At 34.5% G+C, this 25,506-nt stretch overlaps 3 protein-coding genes and 1 pseudogene across 12 annotated transcripts; 2 read left to right on the top strand and 2 right to left on the bottom strand.

Annotated features, from left to right (window-relative positions):
• Positions 1-3,291: 3,291 nt before the first annotated feature.
• Positions 3,292-9,125, top strand: LOC111297029 (BEL1-like homeodomain protein 6). Of its 7 annotated transcripts, none has more exons than XM_089745552.1 (6): positions 3,292-3,428; positions 4,249-4,392; positions 5,140-6,108; positions 7,129-7,508; positions 7,615-7,675; positions 8,211-9,125. In XM_089745552.1, exons 3-6 carry the CDS (start codon positions 5,206-5,208, stop codon positions 8,910-8,912), a joined length of 2,046 nt encoding a protein of 681 aa, XP_089601678.1. In that variant the 5' UTR covers positions 3,292-3,428; positions 4,249-4,392; positions 5,140-5,205; the 3' UTR covers positions 8,913-9,125. The 7 variants fall into 7 exon arrangements, with proteins under 7 accessions (XP_089601678.1, XP_022747316.2, XP_022747353.2 ...); XM_022891581.2 differs by lacking the exon at positions 3,292-3,428 and adding an exon at positions 3,504-3,873; XM_022891592.2 differs by lacking the exon at positions 3,292-3,428 and adding an exon at positions 3,525-3,873 and having other exon boundaries at positions 4,254-4,392.
• Positions 9,126-9,702: 577 nt separating this feature from the next.
• On the top strand, positions 9,703-15,692 carry LOC111297028 (SUMO-activating enzyme subunit 2-like). The gene is made up of 11 exons (XM_022891565.2): positions 9,703-10,250; positions 10,335-10,424; positions 11,590-11,673; positions 11,761-11,979; positions 12,641-12,742; positions 12,915-13,364; positions 13,449-13,678; positions 13,935-14,028; positions 14,107-14,289; positions 14,435-14,532; positions 15,057-15,692. Exons 1-11 carry the CDS (start codon positions 10,218-10,220, stop codon positions 15,424-15,426), a joined length of 1,953 nt encoding a protein of 650 aa, XP_022747300.2. The 5' UTR covers positions 9,703-10,217; the 3' UTR covers positions 15,427-15,692.
• A 1,829-nt stretch (positions 15,693-17,521) lies between these two features.
• On the bottom strand, positions 17,522-20,751 carry LOC111298723 (putative receptor-like protein kinase At4g39110 pseudogene; annotated as a pseudogene). The gene has a single exon (XR_016328771.1). The product of XR_016328771.1 is annotated as a putative receptor-like protein kinase At4g39110 pseudogene (transcript).
• Positions 20,752-21,201: 450 nt separating this feature from the next.
• On the bottom strand, positions 21,202-25,374 carry IMPL2 (inositol monophosphatase family protein). Of its 3 annotated transcripts, none has more exons than XR_016328772.1 (9): positions 24,881-25,374; positions 24,703-24,797; positions 24,556-24,605; positions 23,945-24,044; positions 23,435-23,501; positions 22,826-22,915; positions 22,575-22,686; positions 22,342-22,452; positions 21,202-21,385 (listed from the first exon to the last, which is right to left on the bottom strand). XR_016328772.1 is itself a non-coding variant. In XM_022891552.2 (9 exons), exons 1-8 carry the CDS (start codon positions 25,270-25,272, stop codon positions 22,382-22,384), a joined length of 1,002 nt encoding a protein of 333 aa, XP_022747287.1. In that variant the 5' UTR covers positions 25,273-25,370; the 3' UTR covers positions 21,202-21,385; positions 22,342-22,381. The 3 variants fall into 3 exon arrangements, 2 of the variants coding, with proteins under 2 accessions (XP_022747287.1, XP_089601676.1); XM_022891552.2 differs by having other exon boundaries at positions 23,920-24,044; positions 24,881-25,370; XM_089745550.1 differs by lacking the exon at positions 21,202-21,385 and having other exon boundaries at positions 22,169-22,452; positions 23,920-24,044; positions 24,881-25,370.
• Between the last annotated feature and the right edge of the window lie 132 nt (positions 25,375-25,506).

Below are 25,506 nucleotides of genomic sequence, written 5' to 3'. Positions count from 1 at the left end.
ATTATCACAGGCAATTTTTTTTTTTTTTTTTTAAGTCTTGGTTTGGTGTTCTTAAATAATTGATAATTAATATTTTCTTTTCAATTTTATAGTTGCAAGGTTTTCATATTACAACAAAAAGTTATAATGTTAAAAACGAATGTGAATGATGATAAGTTTTTTTATCAAAATTCTAATTTTTTTTATAGACCTCTTTGAATGATTTTTTTATTTATTATTAATATTTGGCACTTATGAGTTTCTATTTCTTTGATAAATTCATTATTTAATTTGTCAAAAAAAAAAGAGACTAAAAGTCTACTTTTCTCTTTTTTTTCTTTGTTTTTTGATTAATAAGTATTTCATTTATAATGAGTAAGGAAAGAGATTGTTCTTCACTTATTTTTATTTACAGTTTATTTTTCATTTTTTATATGTAATTTAACAGAAAGTTTGACCAATTTAATATTATTTGAACTTATATTGGTTTTCAACTCAAAGTTCATACTTATATAATAAATTTTTTGTTTTTTCTTGTTCACACATATTTAGTAAATCTTTGATTCTTTTTTTCTCAAACATATATAATAAATCTTTGGTTCATCATATACTTCAATATATAATTATTTTTTCTAAACACATCTTATAATGTTCTAAATTAATGAAATTTCGAGTTTCAATAGCAATATTAAAATTTTAATGATATAATTTTGTGACTAATATATGTGTATTCAAATTAATAAAAAAACAAATTATTATTAAAAGTAATCATTCATTTCCTCTAATCAATTAAAAAATAGGTGAAATCGCTTTGAAATCTTAAATTAATTAAGATAAATTTGATCACACTTATGGAAAAATATTTAATTTAATTTTTTTCATTTAACTTTTTAATTACATGTAGTATTCATATAATAATAAGTTTCTCTTATATATTATTTGAATATATGCATATATAAGTTTTATATTTTTGTTAAAAATAATATTTTTATGTATAATTATATAAAAATAAAACGTGCATAGTTCGGGTCATAAACTAATTTATAATTGAATTTTAATCCTTTATTTAATTTCTAGTATTTTGATCTATCAAACCTAATAACCCTAAACTATACTAACCTATTATTAGTTTCATTAAGCCAAGACTAGTGATAAAATCATCAAATAATAATCATATATTATTTTTTAAAATATAAAAACTTGGGTTTGAGTTTCAAATTACTTGTGGAAGAAAATAGGAAAAAAAATGAGGGAGAGCTAGTACTAAAATTCCTTTTATACCCTTGACCTCTATCGATTTATTTAAATCATTCTTAGATATTTTATTTTATAAAAGTTATTTGGATTTGAATAAAAAATAAAAAGATTATATTATTACAGTTAGTATTTAATATATTGTCAGTATAAATATTTTATTTCACAAGTGAAAGTAAAATATTAATACATTTTTCATTTATTTTTTAATTATTTTTTTAATATTATAAGAGATATGTATCACTTTCTTAATTCTATTTATGAAATATAAAAATTTGTATTAAAAAATATAAAAATTTATTGATAGTGGATGAAATAAATTTGATATTATTTTTTTCATGTAAAAATACTTTCATTACTTTTTTTAAAAGACACAATTTTTTTCGAATTTTTAGTTTTAATTCGAAATTGCACCAATTCCCTATTTTTCTTCAAAAAACAAGCCAAAATAATTGGGATACAAATTACACATTGACTTTTTTTTTTTTTTTTATGAAATTGTATGTATTAATATAAATTATAATTATAATCAAATAATTATAAATTCTTTTAATAAAAAATCTTTATACTATAATAAACCAAAAATTGAGGTTAAACATTGAATAGATTTTTTTTTTGACCTGAAAAATTTTAATTAATTACAGATAATTAAACGAAGAAGGACACAATTTTAAACGAAAGAAGTTCAACACTTCAACTAACCTAATTTGCACATTTGAAAAGATTACAACTTTCGAAGATAATAATGCAATAAGAAAAAACAAAGGGGTAAAATCATTAATAAAGAAAAGTACAAACCCATGGAGTTTAAGCTAAACATCAAGAATAGTGACACGGGCAATTACTCGTTATTGTCCGCACGCACACACCACACACCCAAGACCTTGACGCGCGTAACCGAATCAAGCCGTCGAATCGAGTCTCTGGATAGCAATCAATTGTGCTTGTGCACACTCGAGGACTAAGGGAGCACGAGGGCGTTCGAGTTCGAGTCACAGCAGGCACACCAAAGTGAGAAACTTCAGGAATGTCCCAAAGACCTCCAAGCGCGTGCAACGACGCAGAACCCTACAGCACCCTAGCTTGCCGCCCAGATTCGAAAACCTTTAGGAGGTTCCCAACACAGGCTCTGCAGCAAAAGGGTTTGGTTCCCTGCGGACAAGTCTACTGTCCAAATTTTAGAAACTTTGAACTTCTCGACTAAAAGCCATGTAAAAGTCACCCAATTAACTTATTGTTTAAGTGTGCAAATGAATAAGGTTGAATATTTTTTATTTTTGTTTATTTATATTTATTTATTAAGTTTAATAAAAGATTTTGAATAATTTTTTTATTTTTATTTATTAAAAATTTAAACATGAACAAAAATATATTTTGTTTGTTTACGTTAGTGATTAAATTCATTTAAAATTTATTTATTTATTTATTATTTATTTGTTATTCATTTATAATAATATTAAAAAAATTATTTTTTTATTTTTTATTTTAATTATATTTTAAGATTTATTTATATTCATTTGAATTTATTCATATTTATTTAAATTTCATTTATTTAAATTTATTTAGTTATAATTTATTTATTATTCATAAATATATTTATATATATTTATAAATATATTCATTTTTATGAATAAAATTATTTAATTTAATTGAATCAAATATAAATATTTTATTATTTAAATAAATAAAATAACTTTTTATTAAATATAAATCAAATCTAAATATCTTTAAAAATAAATAAACGAATTATAAATATATATATTTTTTGGTAAGATAAATTTTGAGGTAGATAATTATTTAATCTTTCAAGTGAAAGTAAGATATATCATACATAATAATTTAAAATAAGTAACTACAAATCATACATTAAAGATAACTCTAACAAATGTCCACAAAACTCAAATTTAATATTTTTTCATAAAAAAATAAATTTAATTAATTAAATTAATCATTTATTAATTATAAATATACATTTATTCGGTTAATTTTGAGCCCTTGTCATTCTTAACCACAAGGGTCTCGAGTACAAATACAAGTCCCCCCACCCCTCATTTACGCATATTAAGTTCTAGAGTATGACATTCACACAAAGTCTCTGCAGTCTGGCTTACGCTAATAACCTTCACGCGTGGTGTTTTGGTGAGTTCTATCGAGTAGCGCACTCAGATTGATACTAGGATCTGAAGCCTATAATGGTACGCCTTCATATTTAAAAATAATAAATAAACAAAATAAAGAGTTTATAAAAGCCAGTAGTTGAGTAAATAAATAAAATATTAGTAATAATAGGAATAGAAATAAAAATAAAATCAAAGAATAAAATATGGGTTATATGGTGGATATTGCAGCAACCAGAGCTTCCATGCTGAAAGATGAGAAAGACAGCAAAGGGGATTGAGAGAGAAAGGGAGAGATGGTGATGAAAGAGGAGGTTTAAGGGAGGGTTTAGGTCCACCAACTGGTTGTTAAAGATAGAACTCCTTAACCAAACATATCCTCAACAACAGGCAAAGAAGAAGACGAACAGAAGAAGAATAAGAAAGCAGTAGTGGAAGAAAGTTTAAAAGAAGAAGCAAAAAAAGAGAGGGGAGGTAAGAGAAGGAGGTCAAGTAGTACCAACCTCTACAACTGGGTTTCAAAGTAAGAACATCAAAAAGCAAAAAGTTTTTTTTTTTTTTTTTCTCTTTTTATCTCCAAAAAGAGATAAATAGTTTAGAAGAGAAAGAGGTAGAGGGTTCAAGTTTGTGTGTGAATCTTTCACGTGGGTTTCATGGAAATGATGGATAGAGAGTTTATGATTAGTAAAACAGGAGCAAAACAAGTGATATAATTCCTTCATTGATTGCTTTTTCTCTTCTCTTCTTCTGTCTGTCTTTTATTTGGGTTTAAATTATTATTATCATTACCTTTTATTAGGAGCAACTAACTGAAAATAATTTTTTTTTCTTTTCTAAAGTTTGGGTTTGTTTTGTTTTGTATTTTTATTGTGGTATGTGCAAAAATTTTGATGAAAAGTGAAGAGTTGGGCTGTTGTTGTTCTGGGTTCTTGGGATCACAAAGTGTTTGGTTTCTTAAGGATTTTGTTATCACCAGCGGATCAGGTGGTGTCTTTGAGATTTGCTGTTCCCCAAAACTCCCACAACTGTTACTGGCTTCGAGGTATTTTTTTATTCATATGTACATAATTTCTGACTTTAACCCAAAGACCTGTAGATATTGTCTTTAATTTTTTTTTTGTTCTCTTTCTTCTAAGTTTCTCTTCCCACTACCTTTCTCTTTTCTCTTTTGTGCCTGAACAAGATATATTCATAAGAAAGATACTTATTGAGATTTACAGATTTTGTGTTTGTCTTATTTCTTTGGCTCTTTTTTTGTTCCATTCTTTTTTCCTTCTTGGCTGTTTGATAAATAATTGATGACTCTCACCTTAGTTATCTTTTTGATCATTCTTCCCCCGGTTTGAGTTTTGATTTTGAATGTTTATGGGATTTTGCTTTAAGTGCTCGTAGATTTCTCACAGTTGTTGCCTCTATATAAAATTCCATATCTCAGAAAATATGACGGGCTCATGTATAGAGAATACTCTATGTAAGTTTGGTTCTTCGATGCTTTTTTGTTTAAAGATTTTAGTGTTTTTTGCTGCAGACCATTGCAGTTTTGAACTCCTTCACTGCTAAAGCTCTTGTTTATAATAGAAAGTTAGAAACTGATAATAGTTTGTCAAGCAGCTTAGCCTCCGCCTTTTACAAACTCTGATAACAATTATATGGTAGTATGAAATATTCTATTCTGTATTATTTCTTTTGAGATTATATAATTTGGTGAGAGTAAGATGTGCATATAAGATTTTTCTACATACGCTCAAAATTGTTTATAATGGAAGTCGTTTCAATTGCCTATTTTCAGTTCATAGCGTGACTATGTAATCTGATTTGAACGAGGCGCCGACAAAGTTTCAAGTTCAAGAGAAATATGGCTACTTATTACTCTAGTTCCAATAATCAAAGTGATACAGCTCCAATGATCTATTTAAGAGAAACAATGCCTGGTTCATATCCAGGGGCACCAGTTCTTCCTGGTAATACAATGATGTATATGAATCCTGGGTCTTACTCAGATGCGTTTGCTGGGAATTCTCAGCAGCAAAATAACTGTGTTGAAATTCAGGCTGCGGAGGCTTCGGATTCAACTTCACAGCAGCAAGAAATCTTATCAAACCTTGGTGGCTCACGAGTTGGGGAGCATGAGTTTGGTGCTTGGAGGGATGATAGAAATGAAATTCTAGTTATGCATCCAATGGGTGGTACTGCCAGCATTCTTCAGAGTGGTCAAAACTTGCAAGGTCAAGGATTATCCCTAAGCCTTGGTACCCAAATTCCTTCTGGAATTCAAATGCTTTCTATCCCCTATCGAAATCCCAATTCAGGTTTTGATTCGTTCTTGAGTTCTAATCCTTCACTGACGGGTGAGGGTGGCAGCAGGAATAGCTCTTCCAGAGATGAACATTCGAGAAATACTGAATGTCTGCCACCTGGTTTTACTGGAGGTAACCAAGATTCAAATAACGGGGATTTATCTGTGTATGGAATGTCGAGTATCGCAAGAACTATTCCTAATTCCAAATATCTCAAGGTGGCACAACAACTGCTTGATGAAGTTGTTAATGTTCGAAAGGCTCTAAAGCAGCCTGATGGAGAGAAAAACCAAAGCTTACAAGATAACCGGATGAAGGCTTCCAAGGAGGATGATGGGGGATCAAAGAATGTGCCTTCAAACCAGCTAGAATCCTGCAATAGCTTTGCAAAAGAGCTTTCACATGCTGAAAGACAAGAACTACAAAGGAAGTTAACAGAGCTGTTGTCGATGTTAGATGAGGTAAGAGTCAGATCACTTGATTGTAGTTTTTTCCCTTCTCTTGCTGAGGTAAACACATTCTTTTGCGTTTGTCTTGCAGTTACACTGCAAAATGAATTATATTTGGTGTAATGTCAGGCTGTTTTCTGTTGTAGTCACTTTATTGTTACTTTGTCATAGAATTTATAAAACTGCAATTCTCTAAAGTTGAGATTGGAATATTTTTTCAATTAGATTAATTGAAGAGTGCTCAAACTCTACCTCCCGTCCCCTCTCTTAATGTGTGTGTTTGTGTGCATGCACGCACATGTGCATGAGGTCTCCATCTTATGTGAGCTATATATTTCCAGCATCTGAAAGGAATCTTGGTTTCTGGACTCTAGGACAGATAAAACAAGCCTGAAACTTTTAATCAAACTTATCAGGGTTCAAGGGAGAAAAATCCCTTGTTTCATTCTCCTTTTTTATTCCCTGGGTTAGGCTGGGGTGAGATTTGTCTTTTCCCCAAGGATATTAACAAACTGAGAATTCCAGCATATATTTTGGATGTTTAATTGGTTATAGTTGCTGAAAGACATATTAAACTTGTTACCAAATCTCCAGTTTAGCTTCCTACATCTTGTGTAAGCTTTTCAGAAAAACTCTTGGAGCTGGAGGCCTAGGGGCTAGTCTGGTTTCACAAAGAAGCTTTGATAAGTAGAACTTGGTTCTTGTCTGTTTTTTGGTTGATTGGTGTAACTAAAATAACATGGGTATCTATCTTCTTTTCCATAGAAAATTTCTTTTATGAATGTTGTTATGTCTATTGGTTCATGTAATTAAATTATTAGCATCTCATTCTCATTTGGCATCATGCTTCATCGTGTTAATGTCTATACATAAATCTCTCCCTGGTCTTCTAAGCAAATTCATGTATAAAGATCAAGTGGTCTTGGAAGGTGAATGCTTTTAGCCTTTAGGCCTATTCTCTTGGTTATGTCTTCCCTGCTTTATTGCTTTTCATTATTGATTGTGTCTAATGCTAAATAGTTGTTGCTGCAGGTTGATAGAAGGTATAAACAGTATTATCATCAGATGCAAATTGTAGTGTCATCGTTTGATGTGATAGCAGGGTTTGGAGCTGCTAGGCCTTACACAGCACTTGCGCTACAGACTATATCCCACCACTTCCGATGCTTGCGTGACGCAATTAATGGTCAAATTCGGGCAACACATAAAAGTCTTGGGGAGCAGGATACTTCAGAGAACAGTAAAGGAGTAGGAATTACTCGTCTGCGTTATGTGGATCGGCAGCTGAGGCAACAGAAAGCTCTTCAGCGGCTTGGTATCATACAACAACATGCATGGAGGCCTCAGAGAGGGCTGCCTGAAAACTCTGTTTCAATACTTCGTGCTTGGCTGTTTGAGCATTTTCTTCATCCGTAAGTTTGACATAATACTCCCTCCTTACGGATTTCCCAAATCTTACCCTTTCAAAAAGATTTCAACGCCTCGATTGTACTTATTGCTATTTTTGTTGTCCTCCAGCTACCCAAAGGATTCTGATAAGACCGTGCTAGCAAGACAAACAGGCTTGACTAGAAGTCAGGTAATTACAAACTAATAATCTTACTACCATATGATGAAGCAGATGTGATTAGCAAAGCTAGCTAAATTTGGATTATTGCAAATTGTTTGTTGTAAGGAATGTTCACTAGAAACTTGGCTGGGAAAGTGTTATTAAGGTTAAAATCAGTGGTGGAAGCAGTGGCTAAAAATGCTGGATATATGGTAGAAATAGGTTTTAAGGAGTACGGATAAAGCAAACTCATTTACAAAACATGGGCTTTAATTCTGCCAAATGAAGGTATAGCCACTAGTATTTATTCTAAACTTGTTTGCCTCACCTGAATAGCAGTAGTAATTCTGTATACTCTTAAACCCGCAGCACACTTTATTTCCAAGTTACTAATGGCTATAATACAACAAATTCTTGTTGCGTATCTTGTTGTACTGTTTGAGTTTTTAATATCGGTCAATATGTGCCAGCATCTCTTTAGACTATATCCTTAAATCATGACATCATTTCTGCATGTTTCAGTAATCATTATTGTTGCCTTGATGATATATTTGCATCTGCTCAGGTTTCCAATTGGTTTATAAATGCACGGGTGCGTCTCTGGAAGCCTATGGTTGAAGAGATGTACAAGGAAGAATTTGCAGATGTAGAAATGGACTCTAATTCTTCATCTGAAAATGCAGTCAAAGCAACAAAAGGTGATACAAGGTCCTCTGAGGACAGAGATGAAGGTCTGCCGCAAAGTGGGAGTTCATCAGCCACAGAGAGATGTAGCACTGGACAGTTGATGGATTCCAAATCTGACCATGTTACCGATGTAAATATGGCAGGATCAACTACTGGAGTTGGTTTCCAAAATGTCACACGTGGAGAAGCTGAAATTGAATATGGATTACTGAGGTTAAGAGAGGAGCAGAGGCCTAATGTTGATGACTCTAATCTCTTCCCTGAGGCAATTGCTCATTCTGATGGCAGTAGCGATCGGTTTATGGCAGCTGCTGCTGCTGCTTACCACATGTCAGAGTCGAGAAGGTTTGGAAGTGGAAGCGGTGTCTCTCTCACCTTAGGATTGCAACATTTTGAGGGTGGTAACATACCCATGTCAGTTGGAGGCCATCAAAATTTTGTTCCATTGAGAGGGGATGACATATACAATCCTGCAGCATCTTCTGTAGGAGCCGAAACTGCAGATTTTGAATGCATAGATGCTGGCAACCGGCACCTCAGGTTCAGTTCCTCGCATTTGTTTCATGATTTTGTAGCATGAAATGTGCTTGCCAAGGTATTGGAAAGATTAGTCCTCTGAATATGAACAAGTATAAAACACAGTTGTAATATATCAAGAAATTGATTGGAGGGTGAGCATATTTGTAAATAATACATAATTTTTGTTTAATATGTGAAGGAAAATGTACAATTAGTTGCAGCTTCAAATACACTCCTGATTTGCAATAAAGGTGGGAATCTGCCTGTTGCTCTATCCAGGTGAACCCAATGATTTGGATTGTGTTCTGCATTGTTAATAGTTTCCTCGTCAGTATCACATTTACATTTGAATCATTTGACTATCTTCATTTTAGGAATTAAACAAAATAATATAATTTTAGCACATCTAATTTTTTTTTTTCAAAATAAAAAAATTATTTAATTATCCTTCTCATTTCAATTTTAAAGTTTTCAAATATGTTTTTTTGATAAATTATATTTCTTATGGGATATGTATTTTTGGTAAATTATATAATTTATTAGATATGAAAATTCAGATATTGAAATTTTATATGAATAAATTAAAAAAAGTTATATTTAAGTTTGAAAAAAAATTAGTCGAGAAAAAATATTTTACAAAAAATTTTAAATTTTTGAATATGTAAATTTGAAAAATTTTAAGAAGTTTTAAATTTGTAAATTCAAAAATTTTTAGATTTACAAATACGAAAATTTAAAAGTAAAAGGAATATAATAAAAATAATTAAGTAATTTATTTAAAAATATTTTTTTAAAAAATGAAAAATAAAAAATAAGATATAAATCGAAGCTCCTGTAATATTTTATCAAATGATAGAGCTTGAAATTTGTACTATTAAAGCGATGAGACCGCCATTGAAGGCATAAAGCGATAAAACCCGAAACAAGATAATTAGATACCCACATCCAAACGCCGACGTTATCTATTGTTCCTAATAGGGATAAACTAAGCAGTATATCCAAAAACCGCCGAAATCACTGATGAGCTCATTTCGTCCGGCCACTTGAAAATCTCTTCGGGCTCAAGGAGCGTTTTATGTTTTTATTTTATTTTATTTTATTTTCTAATTTTCAATTGATTTTGTCTTTTTTTTTTAATATATTTTTGTCGATCCTTTAGCCGCGCTTTCCTAATCATGGCCATGTAGATTCCCTTAACTGTTGTTTCACGTCCCGTGTTCGATTCCCTCAAACCCCACAACGGCCCCTCTCTCACTCTGTATCTCTAAAAACAGCAAAAAGAAAAAAAAATGGTTTTCTATTTCAGTCTTCTTTGCTTCTCTGTTCATGTTCTTCTTCTAGCTTTCTCTCTGACTTGACTTCCGGAATGATATCTCAAGAACAGTTATCCGCCATTAAGGTACGAAATAAATATCCCTAAAACCAAAGCAAAAATAAGCATTTAGTTTAAGTATAATTTAACTCCTTTTATTTTTAATGGTAGGGGGCGAAAGTGCTTATGGTAGGGGCAGGAGGGATTGGTTGTGAGCTTCTCAAGACGCTTGCTCTTTCTGGGTTTCAAGATATTCATATGGTAAGTTAATTACCCTTTGTTTTTAAATTCCTAAAAATGGGTTTTATTTTTTTTCCCCAGTTTTTACTTTGCCCATTGTTTAGTGACGAGTAGAGTTTTTTTTTTTTTTTGTTTTTTCCTTCTGGGTTATACTTTTCTTTTGTTTTGGTTTTAAATTATTTGTCTAACTGGAGTTGGTGCTGGGGTTTAAACAGTCTAATTGTGTGTTCACCTTAAAACCTTTTTTTTTTTCCGGTTGTTTTTTAGAATTAGGGTGATTAATTATGTTTGATACGGCAGAAATTAGTTTTTACAAAAATTCACGAGGGATTAGTTGATTCTATGTCTATAATGTGACAATAATTAGTGAAATACTGATTATAAAATGTTGGCAAGTGATTTTTTGCGGTCGCTGTGGGTGATGACTGTGATGAGTCCTAGATGTTTAGTTCTTTTACCATAGATTTATGGATGCATGTTTTGGGAGGAATTAGCAAAATCAGATAGATTCTGGTGTTTTCTATGCATTTGATTGTTAATGGTGATAGTGGAGCTCAAGGTGGAACCTACGGTGCTTTGGTGCATGTTATATGACAGTGAAATTTGTAGCAGCATATAGGTCACCAAGCTGGTAAAGCGTATTGTAAAAATGGCAGTGGTCTGGGGAGATAGTGCAAGTTTAGAGTGGTGGTAAATGTCAATGGTGGTAGTATGATGTTTCCCTTAGGTTGGCTTGATTGGTAGTAATGCTAACAATTGGTTTTACAGTGGAGTGATTACTGATTAGTTAGAGTTGTCTAGGAATCGGGTTGTTTATGATGATACAAAAGTTAGATGCATAGTTCTAAGATGGTGTTAAGTGCTGATAATAAGGTATTGATAGGTTGGGTGTTAGTTATCAGTGAAAGGGGCTATCAATCCTATAGGTGGTAGTGGTGCTAAGGATGGTACCTGGGTGTCATATTTTTCCTTGGAAATTTGATGGCTGTAAAATGGTTTGTTTCCTTTGTTATTTACTATTATTAAAATATGTTATTCACTATGTGTTGTGAGGTCAAGTTGATTATGTGGGTTTGAACTGATGTATTGGTTTTTTGGTTCTTGTGCAAGTAATTTATTGGCTCCAATAACCGGTATATTATTCTGGAAATTATTTATTCTTGCTATTCCATTCATGTGCTTGTAGATTGACATGGACGCTATAGAAGTCAGCAACCTGAATAGACAATTTTTGTTTCGACAATCCCATGTTGGGCAGTCTAAGGCTAAGGTAAGTACATCTACAAGCATTTTTCCATGTTAACTTGCATTGGCAATTATAAGTTGATGATTTGTATTTCATCTATGCTTTTATCAGGTTGCTCGAGATGCAGTCTTAAGATTCAGGCCCAACATCAGCATTACACCATACCATGCAAATGTTAAGGAGTCTCACTTCAATGTGAATTTCTTTGAAGAGTTTGATGTTGTTCTAAATGGGCTAGATAACTTAGATGCAAGGCGCCATGTAAACCGTCTTTGCTTGGCAGCTGATGTCCCATTGGTTGAAAGTGGGACCACTGGGTTCCTGGGACAGGTAATTTAGGTTTTTACCTTCTTTTAGCTATAATCTTTGGATTCTTATCTTGTAACTAGGTTGCATGTGTGGATTGCTCATTTTCATGCTTCATCTAATATCTTTAGTTTGTGCAAGTACGAAACCACACAATTTGTTTTGATCTTACATGTTGTATAACCAATAATCTGAGGTTCTGCTATTTTATGCAAATAATTACTTATTGAAGGAACTCACTCCTAGAATAGGTGACCTGTTCTATCCTATATATACGTAGCATCTTAAGTTCCTGTCTGGATGGAACTTGTTTCACTTGGTAAGTGCTATTAAAGGCTTCATAAAATGTTTTAGCAAATAGGTCCGGTACTAAAAGTGAAGTGCTCCTTTACTTCTTGTTTAACATGTGCATGTATTTGCTTCTCTTTCTCTCTGCACTTCTTTAGTACATTAATTCTATGATCACATTAGTTTCTGAAGGTTAAGGTTTCTTAGAATTCTTGCCTATGTTTAACTCATGAATTTGTTGTTTATTTGACTTTCGAAACTTAAACTATTGTGTTTCCTTTGCTTATCAACTCTTTTCTATCTATCACACACACTATAAAATTATGTTTGCAGTGTTACTCTGTTTTTTTTCAGCTTCAGTATTACTCTTATGTTATTGCTTTTCTGGATGACGCAGGTGACTGTACATTTGAAGGGAAAAACAGAGTGTTATGAATGTCAGCCAAAACCTGCCCCAAAGACTTATCCTGTCTGTACAATTACAAGCACTCCGTCAAAGGTAATTATTGATTGAGCTGAGAGATTTCTGTTTGGATGGGGTAGGGTGGGAGTTCATTTGCTTCTATTGGCTTTGAGTAACCATTAGTCACTAGAATTATGATGATTAAATCTCTTTGTTGTTGCAAGAAACTGCTATGCCGCAAGTTCTAATCATAATGTTTGAATTGTAGTTTGTTCATTGTATTGTGTGGGCAAAGGACCTGCTTTTTGCAAAGTTATTTGGGGACAAGAATCAGGAAAATGATTTGAATGTTCGTTCTAGTGATGCTGCAAACTCTTCAGAACATTCAGAAGATGCATTTGAATGTAGACAAGATGAAGATATCGAGCAATATGGAAGAAGAATATATGATCATGTATTTGGTCATAACATAGAAGTGGCTCTATCTAATGAAGAAACGTGGAAAAACCGTAACAAACCAAAGCCTATATATAGTAATGATGTCCTGCCCAAGAAACTAACTAACGAGAATGGGAACATGGAAAAAGGTTGTGCCACTGATGATGTCTCTGCTATGTCATCTCTCGGCTTGAAGAATCCTCAGGATGTTTGGAGCCTCGCAGAAAATTCAAGAGTGTTCCTCGAGGCTTTGAGATTATTTTTCTTGAAGAGAGAAAAGGTCAATGTTGATCTCATGCTTCTGAAAAACTGATTGATCATCACTTCCTACCTAGTTAGACTGATTTGTTTTGCCTTTTGACAGGAGATAGGGAATCTGAGTTTTGATAAAGATGATCAATTGGCGGTGGAATTTGTTACTGCTGCTGCAAATATTCGGGCTTCTTCTTTTGAGATTCCTTTACGTAGTCTTTTTGAAGCCAAAGGTATTGCTGGTAATATCGTGCATGCTGTTGCAACAACAAATGCTATCATAGCTGGGTTGATTGTGATTGAAGCAATTAAGGTTTTAAAAAAGGATAGCAACGATTACAGGTTTAGTTCAGTTTCCTTTTTGTTTATTGAATTTGTTTTCTTTTGATTATTTTTGGATATTTAAATACAAAGTAATTGTGTAGTTCAGTTTTGTCTTAAGTACCGAGCATATGTTATTGTGTTCATGTTAGTACATATAGTTGTCGTTGTCTTTGTTGGAATTTTACTTCTCATCTCCATGCTTCATGAATGCAAATTGCTTTTAATGATAATTATACTGTATGTCAGATCTAATCTGATTTGGATGCCTATGCAGGATGACATATTGTCTAGAACATCCTTCAAAAAAGATGCTTCTAATGCCTGTGGAACCCTATGAACCTAACAAGTCTTGCTATGTTTGTTCACAGGTATATCTAATTGGCATGTCTGAATTCCTTTGTAAATGTTTCAAATCAAACTTGCTCATGTGTAATATCTTGAAACAGACACCACTATTGCTTGAGGTTAATACTCATCGTTCTAAGTTGCGGGATTTTGTTGAAAAGATTGTTAAAGCCAAACTTGGCATGAACTTTCCACTAATTATGCAAGGGGCAAGTATTCTTTATGAAGTTGGTGAAGATCTTGAAGAGGATATGGTAGCAATTTATGCTGCAAACCTTCAGAAAGTATAATTCTTCTCCCTTTCCTTGCTTTTAAAATAAATTTATTTGCCTTTGTACAATTAATTACTTGTGGGTTAAGTCTTGAAATCATGCGTCTTGTTTGGCACAAAAGAAAGTGCGATAATTGTGATTTATTTCTCTTAAACAGACCTTATCTGAGCTGCCTTCTCAAGTAACTAGTGGGACTGTGCTTACTATAGAGGATCTTCAACAGGAGTTCTCATGCAATATCAATATCAAGCATAGGTTTGTCTTTACCTTGATAATCATGATCTAAAAAATCCTTTTGTTATGTCCCTGGAAAGCTCTTTATGTGATGAACGTTAGACTGGCTTCATCAAATTAATTTCTCTTTTTTGCCTGTCTTGTTCTTTGATGTACTTGTGTGCACAGATGACGATGAATAAGGTTTGTTACTTGGGTTTTTTTTTATTTTTATTTTTTTTATCTCAGCTGATTCTTGACATTAATTATATGATTAGACTAGACATCTTCTTCTTCTTCCAACCTAAAAAAAAAGACTAAGACATCTTCTTATTAAATCACAATGAGTAAGAGCAGACTCAAAGTTGGGGCTTGATATGTACTTCATTTATTTCTGAATGCCTCCTCTAATTTGCTTTTCTGTGGTTGTAATAAGGTGGACTTGTAAATGTTATACATGATGCTTGTAGTGTCAATTGAATTTGCATCACTTGTTATCCTGCATTGGGGACATTTGCCCTCAAATATGAAGAGCAACTTAAATAATTTACTTTTTAATCTCTCAGGGAAGAATTTGACGAGGAGAAGGAACCTGATGGAATGCTTCTCTCTGGATGGGTTGAAGCTCCTGTGGATAAGGACAATAGTAAGGCTGTTGGAAACGGTGAAAGTACATCCAATGCTTTGCCAGCGGAGGAGATTCTGGAGGGTGAGAAAGATGTTGAAATTCAAGAAATTTCAGTGGGGACCGAAAATGCTACTGGGAGGAAAAGAAAACTGTTTGAGGTTTCCAAAGGCACCACTCCAGATCATTCAGGCCTTTCTGATGAAAGAAAAAATCACAATCAAATCGAAAAGCTTGACGTTGACGATGAGGATGATGAACTCATCATATCTGATGATTGGGAATCACTCACTAAGAAGAAAAGGTTGTAATAGGTTGTGGACAGCATCTCACCTCTGACTTTGTATCTTTAGGTTAAATGGTGATTCTTTTAGAGGCCAGGCAATAATTGTTGTGTTAGGACAGAGTAGTATTTTGCCTGAGCCTTGATTAGAACATTCCCTTTATGTGGCTTAAAAGAGTAGCAACAAGAAAAGTAATCTTAATTATTACCATCACACAGTTTTTGTAATCAAATCTGCAATTCTTACATTCTGCTGATATAATGCAAATCATAATAGCAGCGACTTTTGATTAATAGATTTACACCAATGCAGGGTGAAGCACAATGAGTGCAACTGAATACTTTTCGACATGGATAAGGTGTATCATGCTGCATCTCCTTCATCTTCGAATATTTCTTCTCCTTTTCTCAGCATCGGGATGTTTCTTGAGATCCTCGACGCAATGAACATCTGCAATGCACGCGAATGATCTAGCTTTTCCTGAGTAATAGCTTGACAACCCTCTCCTGCTGGAGGACAAACAGTATCCATTATGTTGAATGAATCATCAAACAAAAAGATAAAAGAACATGGTTAGCCACGAATGAATCAAACCCTTACTTTTGGGGAAGGTTGCTCCTCAAGGCTCCCATGTCAAAAGCCCTCATTTCACTTTGATTCTCCATTATCGAATATGAAAAAAGAGAATAATTGCTGGGGATTCATATGGAAGTTTCTGTATGGGAAATAGTTATGGAGGGATGTTATAAGAGCTCACACACACACACGTCACGGGGTAGAAATTTTTAGGTTTCTCTACAAATATGGATTGCTTTGCATTTAAACTCCCTCTTGTTCATTCAAAAGGTTAAAGGCATCTCTCACCTTCCACCCATTCTTTTATACTGCCTATTAGCTTTCGCTAATTTAATGGTGGTTGATAATTAAGGTTACCCATGCCATTGGTGGTGATGGTGGAGAATGAATGTTATAGTGCAATTTGTTTGTCTCAAATACCTAGTGTTGAACCTGTTTGTGGCTGACGATTTTTGAATAAAAGGAAATAATTTCATGCAAAAAATAATTCAAAGTTAAAAGTTAAAGAACTGAAATTTCATTTTGGATCCTTAATATATTTAGTTTCCTACTTCACTAGAAGCTTTTGATCATGTCCAATTCTGAAGGTCTGATCAGGCATGGTGATAAAGAAACATGCCCATTACCTAAAAATAGAATCCATCTCCTTTTTGGCCATAGCTTATGTTTTTTTTTTTTCTTTCTCCCTTCCATCCTATACTAATCACAAAGCAAACAATGTTGAAGGAGATTTCTGAATTATTAGTTTTCAGCCATTTATGCAAAGGATTAATATACTAAATGCTCAGAAACTTTTGGTGTCATTAGCCATAATCATCTCAATCCGGCATTTTAAACTGGAGGAACCACTCTATCTGTTCTGTTATCTCGGTTTTGATTCATGACACTACCGTAAACTTGTATAAATTCCGAATCTTGACAATGATGATTAAGTTGCTTCAAATGCAGCAAAAGTCCGGTCATATGGATATTGAAGGTATGGTTACCTAATGCAGCTATGTCAAGTAGTTCAATCCTGCATTTTAAACTGGAGGAACCACTCTCTATCTGTCTTGTTATCTCGGTTTTGATTCATGACACTACCGTAAACTTGTATAAATTCCGAATTTTGACAATGATGATTAAGTTGCTTCAAATGCAGCAAAAGTCCGGTCCTATGGATGTTGAAGGTATGGTTACCCAATGCAGCTATGTCAAGTAGTTAAATGTGATTGCAGAAGTGAAGATTTCCACATATATACCAAGTAAATGAATATTAATGTTATTTTTTACAATTATATACCACTTGGTAGCTTTAGAAGGAATGCTTGATATGAATATGATCATCCAATCCTCTTAGTCTCAAATGTATCGATGTCTGATTTCACAGCAGTTTATGTTTCAATGTCAACTTCTTATTAATCTGAACAAACTTAATGCTTAGACAGAATCACACCCGCCAAGAAGTAAAAACAAAGGATTCTTTTGGACGTTAGAAAATAGACTTGTTTGTTCGAGCTTCGGCAGTGCAGGTGAAATGTTAAAATTGCTACCTGCAATTGGCATATCTATCTGGTCTCATACAAGTAAATATTGACACAATTGCAGCTGGAACCGATTCTTATTGAAATTGTTGGTGAACTGAATTTGAAAACTTACACCACTGTGCTATAACAATATACAAAATTGCTTACTGCTATTCTTTCATATGATAGTAATTAATTGACACATAAGATTAATGGACTGTATGCATATATCAATGGACAACAGTACATTAATCATAATGTATGATTTGGTATACTTTTGAAAATGAAATTGAATACCCAACACAAGAATGAAGGAAAGAGAAGTGAGCCGGAGAGAGTTTAGATGAAATAGTTGTTACATAGAGAAGTGCACCTTTTTTCTGAGAGGAAAAAAATGCCTGCCCAAGGCCTTCTGAAATGGTAGAATTATATCTCACTTATCAAGCAATGGTATTTACCTACCACTCAGCCCTTGAAATTGTGCAAACATTGCAGTTCCTGAGTGTTCACCAATGACCTGAACTTCAGCTGGACCCTTATTGTCTTCTGGATGAGAAACTGGACAGTTGATATCAGAAGGAGGACTGCTGGATGGAACCACAATAGAAGGGGGGGCAGCGGCAGTGTTAGATGACTTGGTCTCATCCTCGGATTTTCCCTCTGAGAATGCTTCTTGCAGCTGCAAGGCATACTCCAAGTTCCACAAAACATCTCCCATTGAAGGTCTATCAACACCATATTCTAACAAGCACTTCTCTGCAGCCTCTGCAAACTTATTCATTGATTCAGGATTGATGGTCCCCAAAAGATGAGGATCAATAATCTTTTCAAGCAATCCCTTCCTCTTCCATTGCATTGCCCATTCAGCCAAGTTAACCTGCTCTCTCGGCAATTGTGGGTTAATGGCAGGCCTTGAACACAAGGTTTCGAGCAGAACCACCCCAAATGAGTAGACATCTGATTTTTCTGTCAATTGCTGCCTCCTGAAGTACTCAGGGTCCAAGTACCCAAAGCTGCCTTTCACTGCAGTGCTAACATGATTCTGCCCCATAGGTGTGTCTTTTGACAGCCCAAAATCAGCAACTTTGGCAACAAAGGCATCATCAAGCAAAATATTGGTGGTCTTAACATCGCGGTGAATAATCCCTTGTGCAGTACCAGTATGAAGGTAGTGAAGTCCACGAGCAGCTCCAATACAGATCTCGAGCCTTTGCTTCCATGATAATGGTGGCAAGTCTTTTCCATACAAGTGATCTCTGAAAGGTCCATTGGACATGTACTCATAAACCAGGATCATTTCATTGTTTTCATCACAGTAACCAATCAGTGACACCAAGTGCCTATGCCTTAGTTTTGACAACATCTGGATTTCTGTCTGGAACTCTGTGATACCTTGTTCAGATTGTGGGTTCCCTCTCTTGACAGCAACTTTGGTCCCATCATCAATCGTGCCTATATAAACATTGCCAAATCCACCAACACCAATTATAGCACTTGGATCAAAGTTTTTGGTTGCTTCTTGCAACTCTGCCAGAGAGAAATAACGGCCTAAGCCTAGGGTCGACGAGTAAAAGTTGCTCTTGCCAGAGGACTTGCTCAAGAAGCTAGAGTCTCCAGCATGGAGTGGGAGCAGCCAAGAAGAAAAGCTATTCCTCTTTTGCCAATCTTGGGGTCTCCTCTTCCATTTAATAACCATTGCACCAAGACCCACAAAGGCACCAAACATCATGGCAAAACCGACTGCAGCCACGGCCCCCTTGTTGGCTATGCCCACCCTTCCATCAACACCAAATTCCCCATCCAAACTATCAACCGAGTTGCTCATTTTCAAGACCTCCAAGCCATTAAGAATTGCATTAGTCAAACCCGTATCCTGATTCAATGGACCAATCTGAACAGTTAGTCCATCGCTGAAGAGGGAAGCATTCACCACAATATCTTTGTAGTATGGAACAGCCAACCCACCAGTTAGACTCGACAAGTCCAATCCCGAAATGGCCATTTTACCATTAATGTATACATTGAAATAGAGGTCATTCAGTGCCTTGCTAACAACGTCACAGAAATGCAACCGAAGCATGTAATCAAATGCTGTATCCACTTCTAACTGCCATGTCACATTGAAGTTTGGTTTCACTGTTTTTGCATCAGCCATCTGAATAAGAGATGAATAAACCGTTGCTGGTGCAATCAGTGGGGTCAAAGTCTCAGGGTATTTGATAGAAGTTGTGTCAGCAGAGACACTCTTAGCCAATTTTTTGTCGCGAAGATAGTCAGTGTCAGGTATCCAAGTCCGTCCTAACGTATCATTCTTTGAGGTGATCACAGGTCCACCCATGTTAAGCCTGTACACAACGTGGTAACCATACTTGGACAAACCAGGAAAGTTGTTTACAGGGAAAAGGGAAGAGCCTTCATCGGCGATCAAGCTATCCGGTGCTGAAACAACCTCAATGGCACTTATAAAAGCAGCTGAATTCTTCATAGGAGAAAACTTGAGGGTAAATGTAGGATCATTCATGTTAAGAAGGTACTCCTTGAGCATAGGTATAGTGCCATTGTTAACCTTGAAGTTGTGAAGGAGAACATACTGATTTGCAGAGACAGAGAATGTTGCTTGTTGAAGATCAAACTGGTTATCTTTTATTGCAAAGAAATAGAGACGCACCCAATGAAAACCAGGTCGTTTTAACTGGAATGTATAAGCGGCTTCTTGGGCAAAAACTCTCGCAGTTAGATATAAGGGTGAAGGAACATCAGCGGAGGCGACAGATACTTGACCATCTTCCTTGGTTTTCAAGAACTCAGAGGCTTGTTGGTCAGTTTTGAAGACTCTTCCATCAGGGAGTGTGGGTGGAGAGTTGGCACCACAATCAATTAGAAAGTTATCCTCGGGAGCGAAGGTGCTGGGCAAGGCAAAGATAGTGGGGCAAGAGATGAAGGTGTAGAAGAGCAGCAGGAGGATAGCCATCGATGAAGATGATGGCGACGATGACAAAAAAGAAGATACAAAAAGGTTGGTTTGCTGTGTTTTTGGTTTCTTTTCTATCTCCATCCCTCCTGGATCAGAGGGATGTTAAGAAATGAACCAACAAAGGATCTTTGAAGAAAGAAGGTAATGGTGTTATATCTGAAACGTGGGTTTGTTACTTATTTTCTTGAATATCATGGAGGAAAGGAATTGGCAGAAGAATTGGACTTTGCATTCCCAAATTATGAGGCAATGTTTGCGGAGAAAGATCTTTCCTGTTGTTGAGGATTTGTTGCTCCTGCCTCCATTTTTAGCAACTGCCAACAAAGTAAAGGTTTACAAGCTTTGGACATGGTCAATTGCCAACCAAATTTCCTCATTCCCTTGAAGGCTTGAGGCAGAGAAAGCTTTTCAAGAATGCTAATTTAGAGCTTTAAAGGCAAGCTGCGATGAACTCTTGGCTTTTTTAGAAATTGAAAATGCTTGTAATAAATATATATACCCATTTTTAGACACCCCAAATTCTCTCCAAGCAAAGAATTTTCCGACTGCTAGCATAAAATGTCGTCAAACAGTACTGTTACAGCTTATTTTCTTCAGGGCGTGAGGTGCCATGACTGGCATCAACTTAACTCCAAGCACGTCCAAATAAATATTTGAAAATGGGCATGACAACATTAGTGAATCATACTGTATCTTTTCTTTGATGAGCAAACATGAATTTTTATAAATTAAAAAAATAAATACACAAAAATTTTGTTTTATTTTTTATTTTTAAAATCTTCTCATCGTCGACACTGACATTTAGTCATAAAATGCATGAAGAATAAGCTTGTTTTTCTAACAACGTACTAGTAATAATGAGACTGAGAGCAGCAATAATTGGGGAGTCAAGTTATTCCCAGAAAAAAGGTAGGATTCTGTCGCTGCTTTCCTGCAAGAAATAACTTTTATTAATTTATTCAGACATATGGAAAGTTTTTCATGCCTAGAATATGGACAGGCAGCAAACTTGCAGTTTCATGCGTAGTGACTGGTGTTAAATTTGAAAGATATCCTTTAAATCAAAATAATTTGAAAATAGTTGGATTTATGTTTAAGGTACTGAATATTATACACTTTCAATAAATTATATAATGAAATCTAATTAAAATTTTTAATTTTAAATATATTTTCAAAATTAAAAAATTTTGTTAAAAGTATTTAGTAATAAAAAAGATATTATAATGTTTTTTTTCTTAACAGAAAAAGCATTTCAAATATTTGAGCTAATCTAACATATCAAATCAACTTAATACATCCAATGCCACATCAATTCGATTATATTATTATTATCTCTTATTGATCTCCTATCTCTTATATTTAAATATGAATATTTAAGTATTATCATTCCAGATTTCATCTTGTCCAAACCTTTTACTTTTCTCTAACCTTTCTCGTTTTAATCTCTAACTTACACGTTCAGAATGCAAATATAGAAAACACTCTCTGTCTTAGTATCTAACCACTCTCTTTCATCTCTTGTTCTTTCAAGATTACCCTCAGGAGCCCGGCACATGTAAATTAATTTTCTATGCGTTCCATTAACGAGAAGACAATGGAAAGCCAACGAATTATTTTTCTTTGGGGGCCAATGATGATAAAGGCAAAACTGTCACAGCTGGTCTTATTGCCATTCTTTATCTTTGGATTCATAGTAATCTTGCACTGACGCATCTAGAAAAACAAAATTTTAATATCCAATAAATAAAGATTTTCCTGGTGTACAACATAGGAATCTCAATTATTTTTATTCACCAGCTTCATCAATACATCTCATCGGTTGGTTTCTTGAGCCAGTTGTTCTTAAAATGATACCAGAACTCAAACAGAGGAGCTCAAGAAATTTACCATCTGTATGGAAGTTAAGAGTTAAACGCATAAAATATCTTCAACGCCATTGCAGGACATCTAAAGCTTGTTGGTGAATCTGTTTGTCTCCGGCTGCCACTACATTAAAGCCTAGAAGATGAGCAAAAAACTATATCAGCCAAAAGTTGGAAAATGTTAGATTTAAAATTAACTACTTGATTCAAGACTTGACTTGCATTAAACAAAAAAAAAATTCGAGAGCTTGGGCATACTTGTTGGGCGTGAATCTGAAGAAGCTTTCCAGTCAAGCTGATGCCCATTCCAGTCAGTTATAACACCCCCAGCACCCTCTATAACAGGTATAAGTGCAAGGAAATCGTATGGCTGAAAAAGAGGTTACCATCGTAATTAGAAAAACATAGCATAGTAATTACTAGTATGCTCCTCATGTCGACAAAACAAGCCATCCACAATTAGATTGCAAATGGCAGTCCCTTATCTTTACAGAATAAGAAATGCATACCCGAAGACCAGACTCAATGACAAGATCCACATAACCAGAAGCCAAGAGGGCATAAGCGTAGCAGTCACAGCCATATAATGGAACTTTGACCTGTTGAAATGAGAGAAGTCAAAAGAAAACAAACTGAGGACTAGGACAAACAAGCCTATCTGATCCAAAAAAAAAAAAAAAAATCAGATCAATATTGATAAAGAGTATGGAAATACAGGAGTCACTAAAACATCCAAGACCGAGCATTCATAAAACAACTTTTATAGGTTAACATGCAACATTACAGAATGATTTACAAATAGAAGGAAGTTGGTATCCTCAATTCTGTGGTAATTGAACATTGAAAATCAAGCCAAACCTGATTCTTCAAAGCCTCTGATTTTGTATAGTATTAGATTTCATTCTTAATTAACTACGCTTTGCCCCTTGATTATGTTAAATATTTTCAACTTTTTGATGCATATGAGGACAAAATCCATAGGTCTTTAACGCATGACAGGATAAGCATCAAATAAATATGTAATGGGATATGAGTCATTTTGTGATTTATCTTATATCAACTAAAGGGTAAATTTGCACAAGACATTACCCAATCCACATGAAATAGAAATTCATTACCTTATCTCTAACTCGGGCAAATGCCTCTTCAGCATCTCCATTGAACAGATGTGGACTTGTTGTGTACCTAAACAAATAAAGAAAAGGTTAAAACTTGAGGAAAAAGAAGGTAAACAGATATCAGCTTACTGCTATAAACGGGACTTGTATGCATGTATTTATTACTCTAGCAATAAATGCCAATATACTTTAAATTAAGATCACTCGGTTTACTTCCTGTATTACAATTAATTTCCCCAACCTTTTGAAGTTATAGCTGAAATCTTCAACTTTTCACATTCTACTATTCTAGTCATTGCATTTGAGAGCTGTTAAAACTAACCCAAACCTTTCCATATCCCCCAGTCATCACCTCAAACACACCCACACACTACATGCCAGAAAGGAATCTCCTCAGAGACTCGGGTGTTTCAGAAAACTCTATCATATAAACGTTGGACATGACTTTGTTAAGGAAGAACTAGTCAAATACAAGGAAAACATACAAATATGCTCGTGACAGTTCCATACAAGTTCGTGTAGCCACTTCTTGTCCATTCAATGTACTTTTCCTTCCACTTATGCCAATCCATCTTTCTCTAAGTACAGGCTGATCAATTATACCAAGAATCTAGAAAAATAGAAAAGATTAAAAAAATGGTCAATTGAATAGAACTTGTAATGCAGTTTTCATCAACATAACTGAAGGTCAAAATATGCTTCTACTCTTATACAAGTAAACATGATTTAAGATTTGAAGATGTTCTCCAAGAAAGGCACAAACAATCCAAAGCAAAATTAAGAACTGATAGATATCGTACACTCACAGACAATAGTTAACCTATAAAAAAACAACAAAAATGTAGAGATATTCAAGCCAGCTGGTAAAACTAAAAACAACGAACGCATTATATTTTAAGTCACATGATTCAGCTTTGCGTGAGCTCATAGGACAATGCTGCAAACTGGTTTTGTTATGATGACGACGACTTTCATTACTAATCAGGCCTTCAGTCAATGCCAAGCACGCTAAGATTGCTCCCTCATGGGAGAGAAAATGCATCATTTTTCCCAGAAATCAAAATTTAAACAACTATTAGCATAAGCCACAGAGTATTACAGAAGGTATAGGTGAAACTTACTGGTTTACCTTCCTTCAGTAAAGCAATAAGAGTACCGAACACAGGCTTTCCTGGAAATTGAGAAGCACACACTTATTTTAGGCAAATATTCAACAGGGAAACTAATATAATAATACTTCAAATGAAAAATAGAAAGAAATAAAATACCAGTTATGAAACTTTTTGTGCCATCAATTGGGTCTAAAACCCAAACATAATCTGTAGATTTCTCTTTACATCTCCAGCCTTTTTCCTCTCCAAAACTACAATTACAACTCTGACAATTCTCAGCAAAAAAACAAAACTTTATGACTCCAAAACGATAATACAAAGACCCATAACTCACATTGCATGAGAGGGAAAATTCTCCAATATAATCGAAACCATAGATTCCTCAGCTGCTTGGTCAGCAATTGTTACCGGACTCAAATCTTCCTTATCAAGAATCTCGAATTTCTTTCGAAAATAGTTGCGAATGACATCGCCGGCGGCATCAGCGAGCTTGTTGCCGACGTCGACAAAACGGTCGAGTTGGGTGTCGTTTAACGATAAATAGTCGGCATGGTTAGAAAGTTGGGAGATGGAAGTCATGGGTTTTGTTTGGAGAGAAATCAGGGGGCTTTTGAAGGAAGGAAATGAGAGGAAGGGACTTGTTCTGGTAAAGAAAGAGGCACGAGAGAAAGGGTGGGATTTGGAGGGAGTTGTAGAAAGGAAATGGGATTGGGATTGGGAGAACATTTGGAAGGAAGAGGGGTTTATAAAATATGCGGGAAGGCGAGAGGAGAAGAGCAAAGGAAAAGGGAGGACTTTAAATTCTGCTTCAACTACACTGAAAACTACTATGTGTTTAGCCTTTGTTGCTGTCGCTGTTTTTTTTTTTTTTTTTTTTTTAATTTCTAATTTATCTTTAAAATTCTCTTATCCTATTATTTACATTTATCTCATTAAAAAAATATCACGTGAATAAATTCA

Source organism: Durio zibethinus, chromosome 16, assembly GCF_047325235.1.
Source record: "Durio zibethinus cultivar Kanyao isolate XHJ-2024 chromosome 16, ASM4732523v1, whole genome shotgun sequence".
In the NCBI taxonomy this organism is placed as follows: domain Eukaryota; kingdom Viridiplantae; phylum Streptophyta; class Magnoliopsida; order Malvales; family Malvaceae; genus Durio; species Durio zibethinus.
The sequence above is the reverse complement of the archived record's forward strand: the minus strand, read 5'-3'. Positions and strand labels throughout refer to the sequence as shown.

Bases quoted from the DNA above. Each gene is read 5' to 3' on its own strand.
- IMPL2 (XM_022891552.2), bottom strand. From the start codon at position 25,272: ATGTTCTCCCAATCCCAATCCCATTTCCTTTCTACAACTCCCTCCAAA. The intron at 24,798-24,880 runs GTGAGTTATGGG...TTGTAATTGTAG, and splicing joins AATTTTCCCTCTCATGCAAT to TTTTGGAGAGGAAAAAGGCT. The intron at 24,606-24,702 runs GTATTTTATTTC...CTCAATTTCCAG, and splicing joins CACAAAAAGTTTCATAACTG to GAAAGCCTGTGTTCGGTACT.
- LOC111297028 (XM_022891565.2), top strand. From the start codon at position 10,218: ATGATATCTCAAGAACAGTTATCCGCCATTAAG. The intron at 11,980-12,640 runs GTAATTTAGGTT...TGGATGACGCAG, and splicing joins CCACTGGGTTCCTGGGACAG to GTGACTGTACATTTGAAGGG. The intron at 14,533-15,056 runs GTTTGTCTTTAC...TTAATCTCTCAG, and splicing joins AATATCAATATCAAGCATAG to GGAAGAATTTGACGAGGAGA.
- LOC111297029 (XM_089745554.1), top strand. From the start codon at position 4,004: ATGGAAATGATGGATAGAGAGTTTATGATTAGTAAAACAGGAGCAAAA. The intron at 4,059-5,176 runs TATAATTCCTTC...TTTGAACGAGGC, and splicing joins AACAGGAGCAAAACAAGTGA to GCCGACAAAGTTTCAAGTTC. The intron at 7,509-7,614 runs GTAAGTTTGACA...GTTGTCCTCCAG, and splicing joins TTTGAGCATTTTCTTCATCC to CTACCCAAAGGATTCTGATA.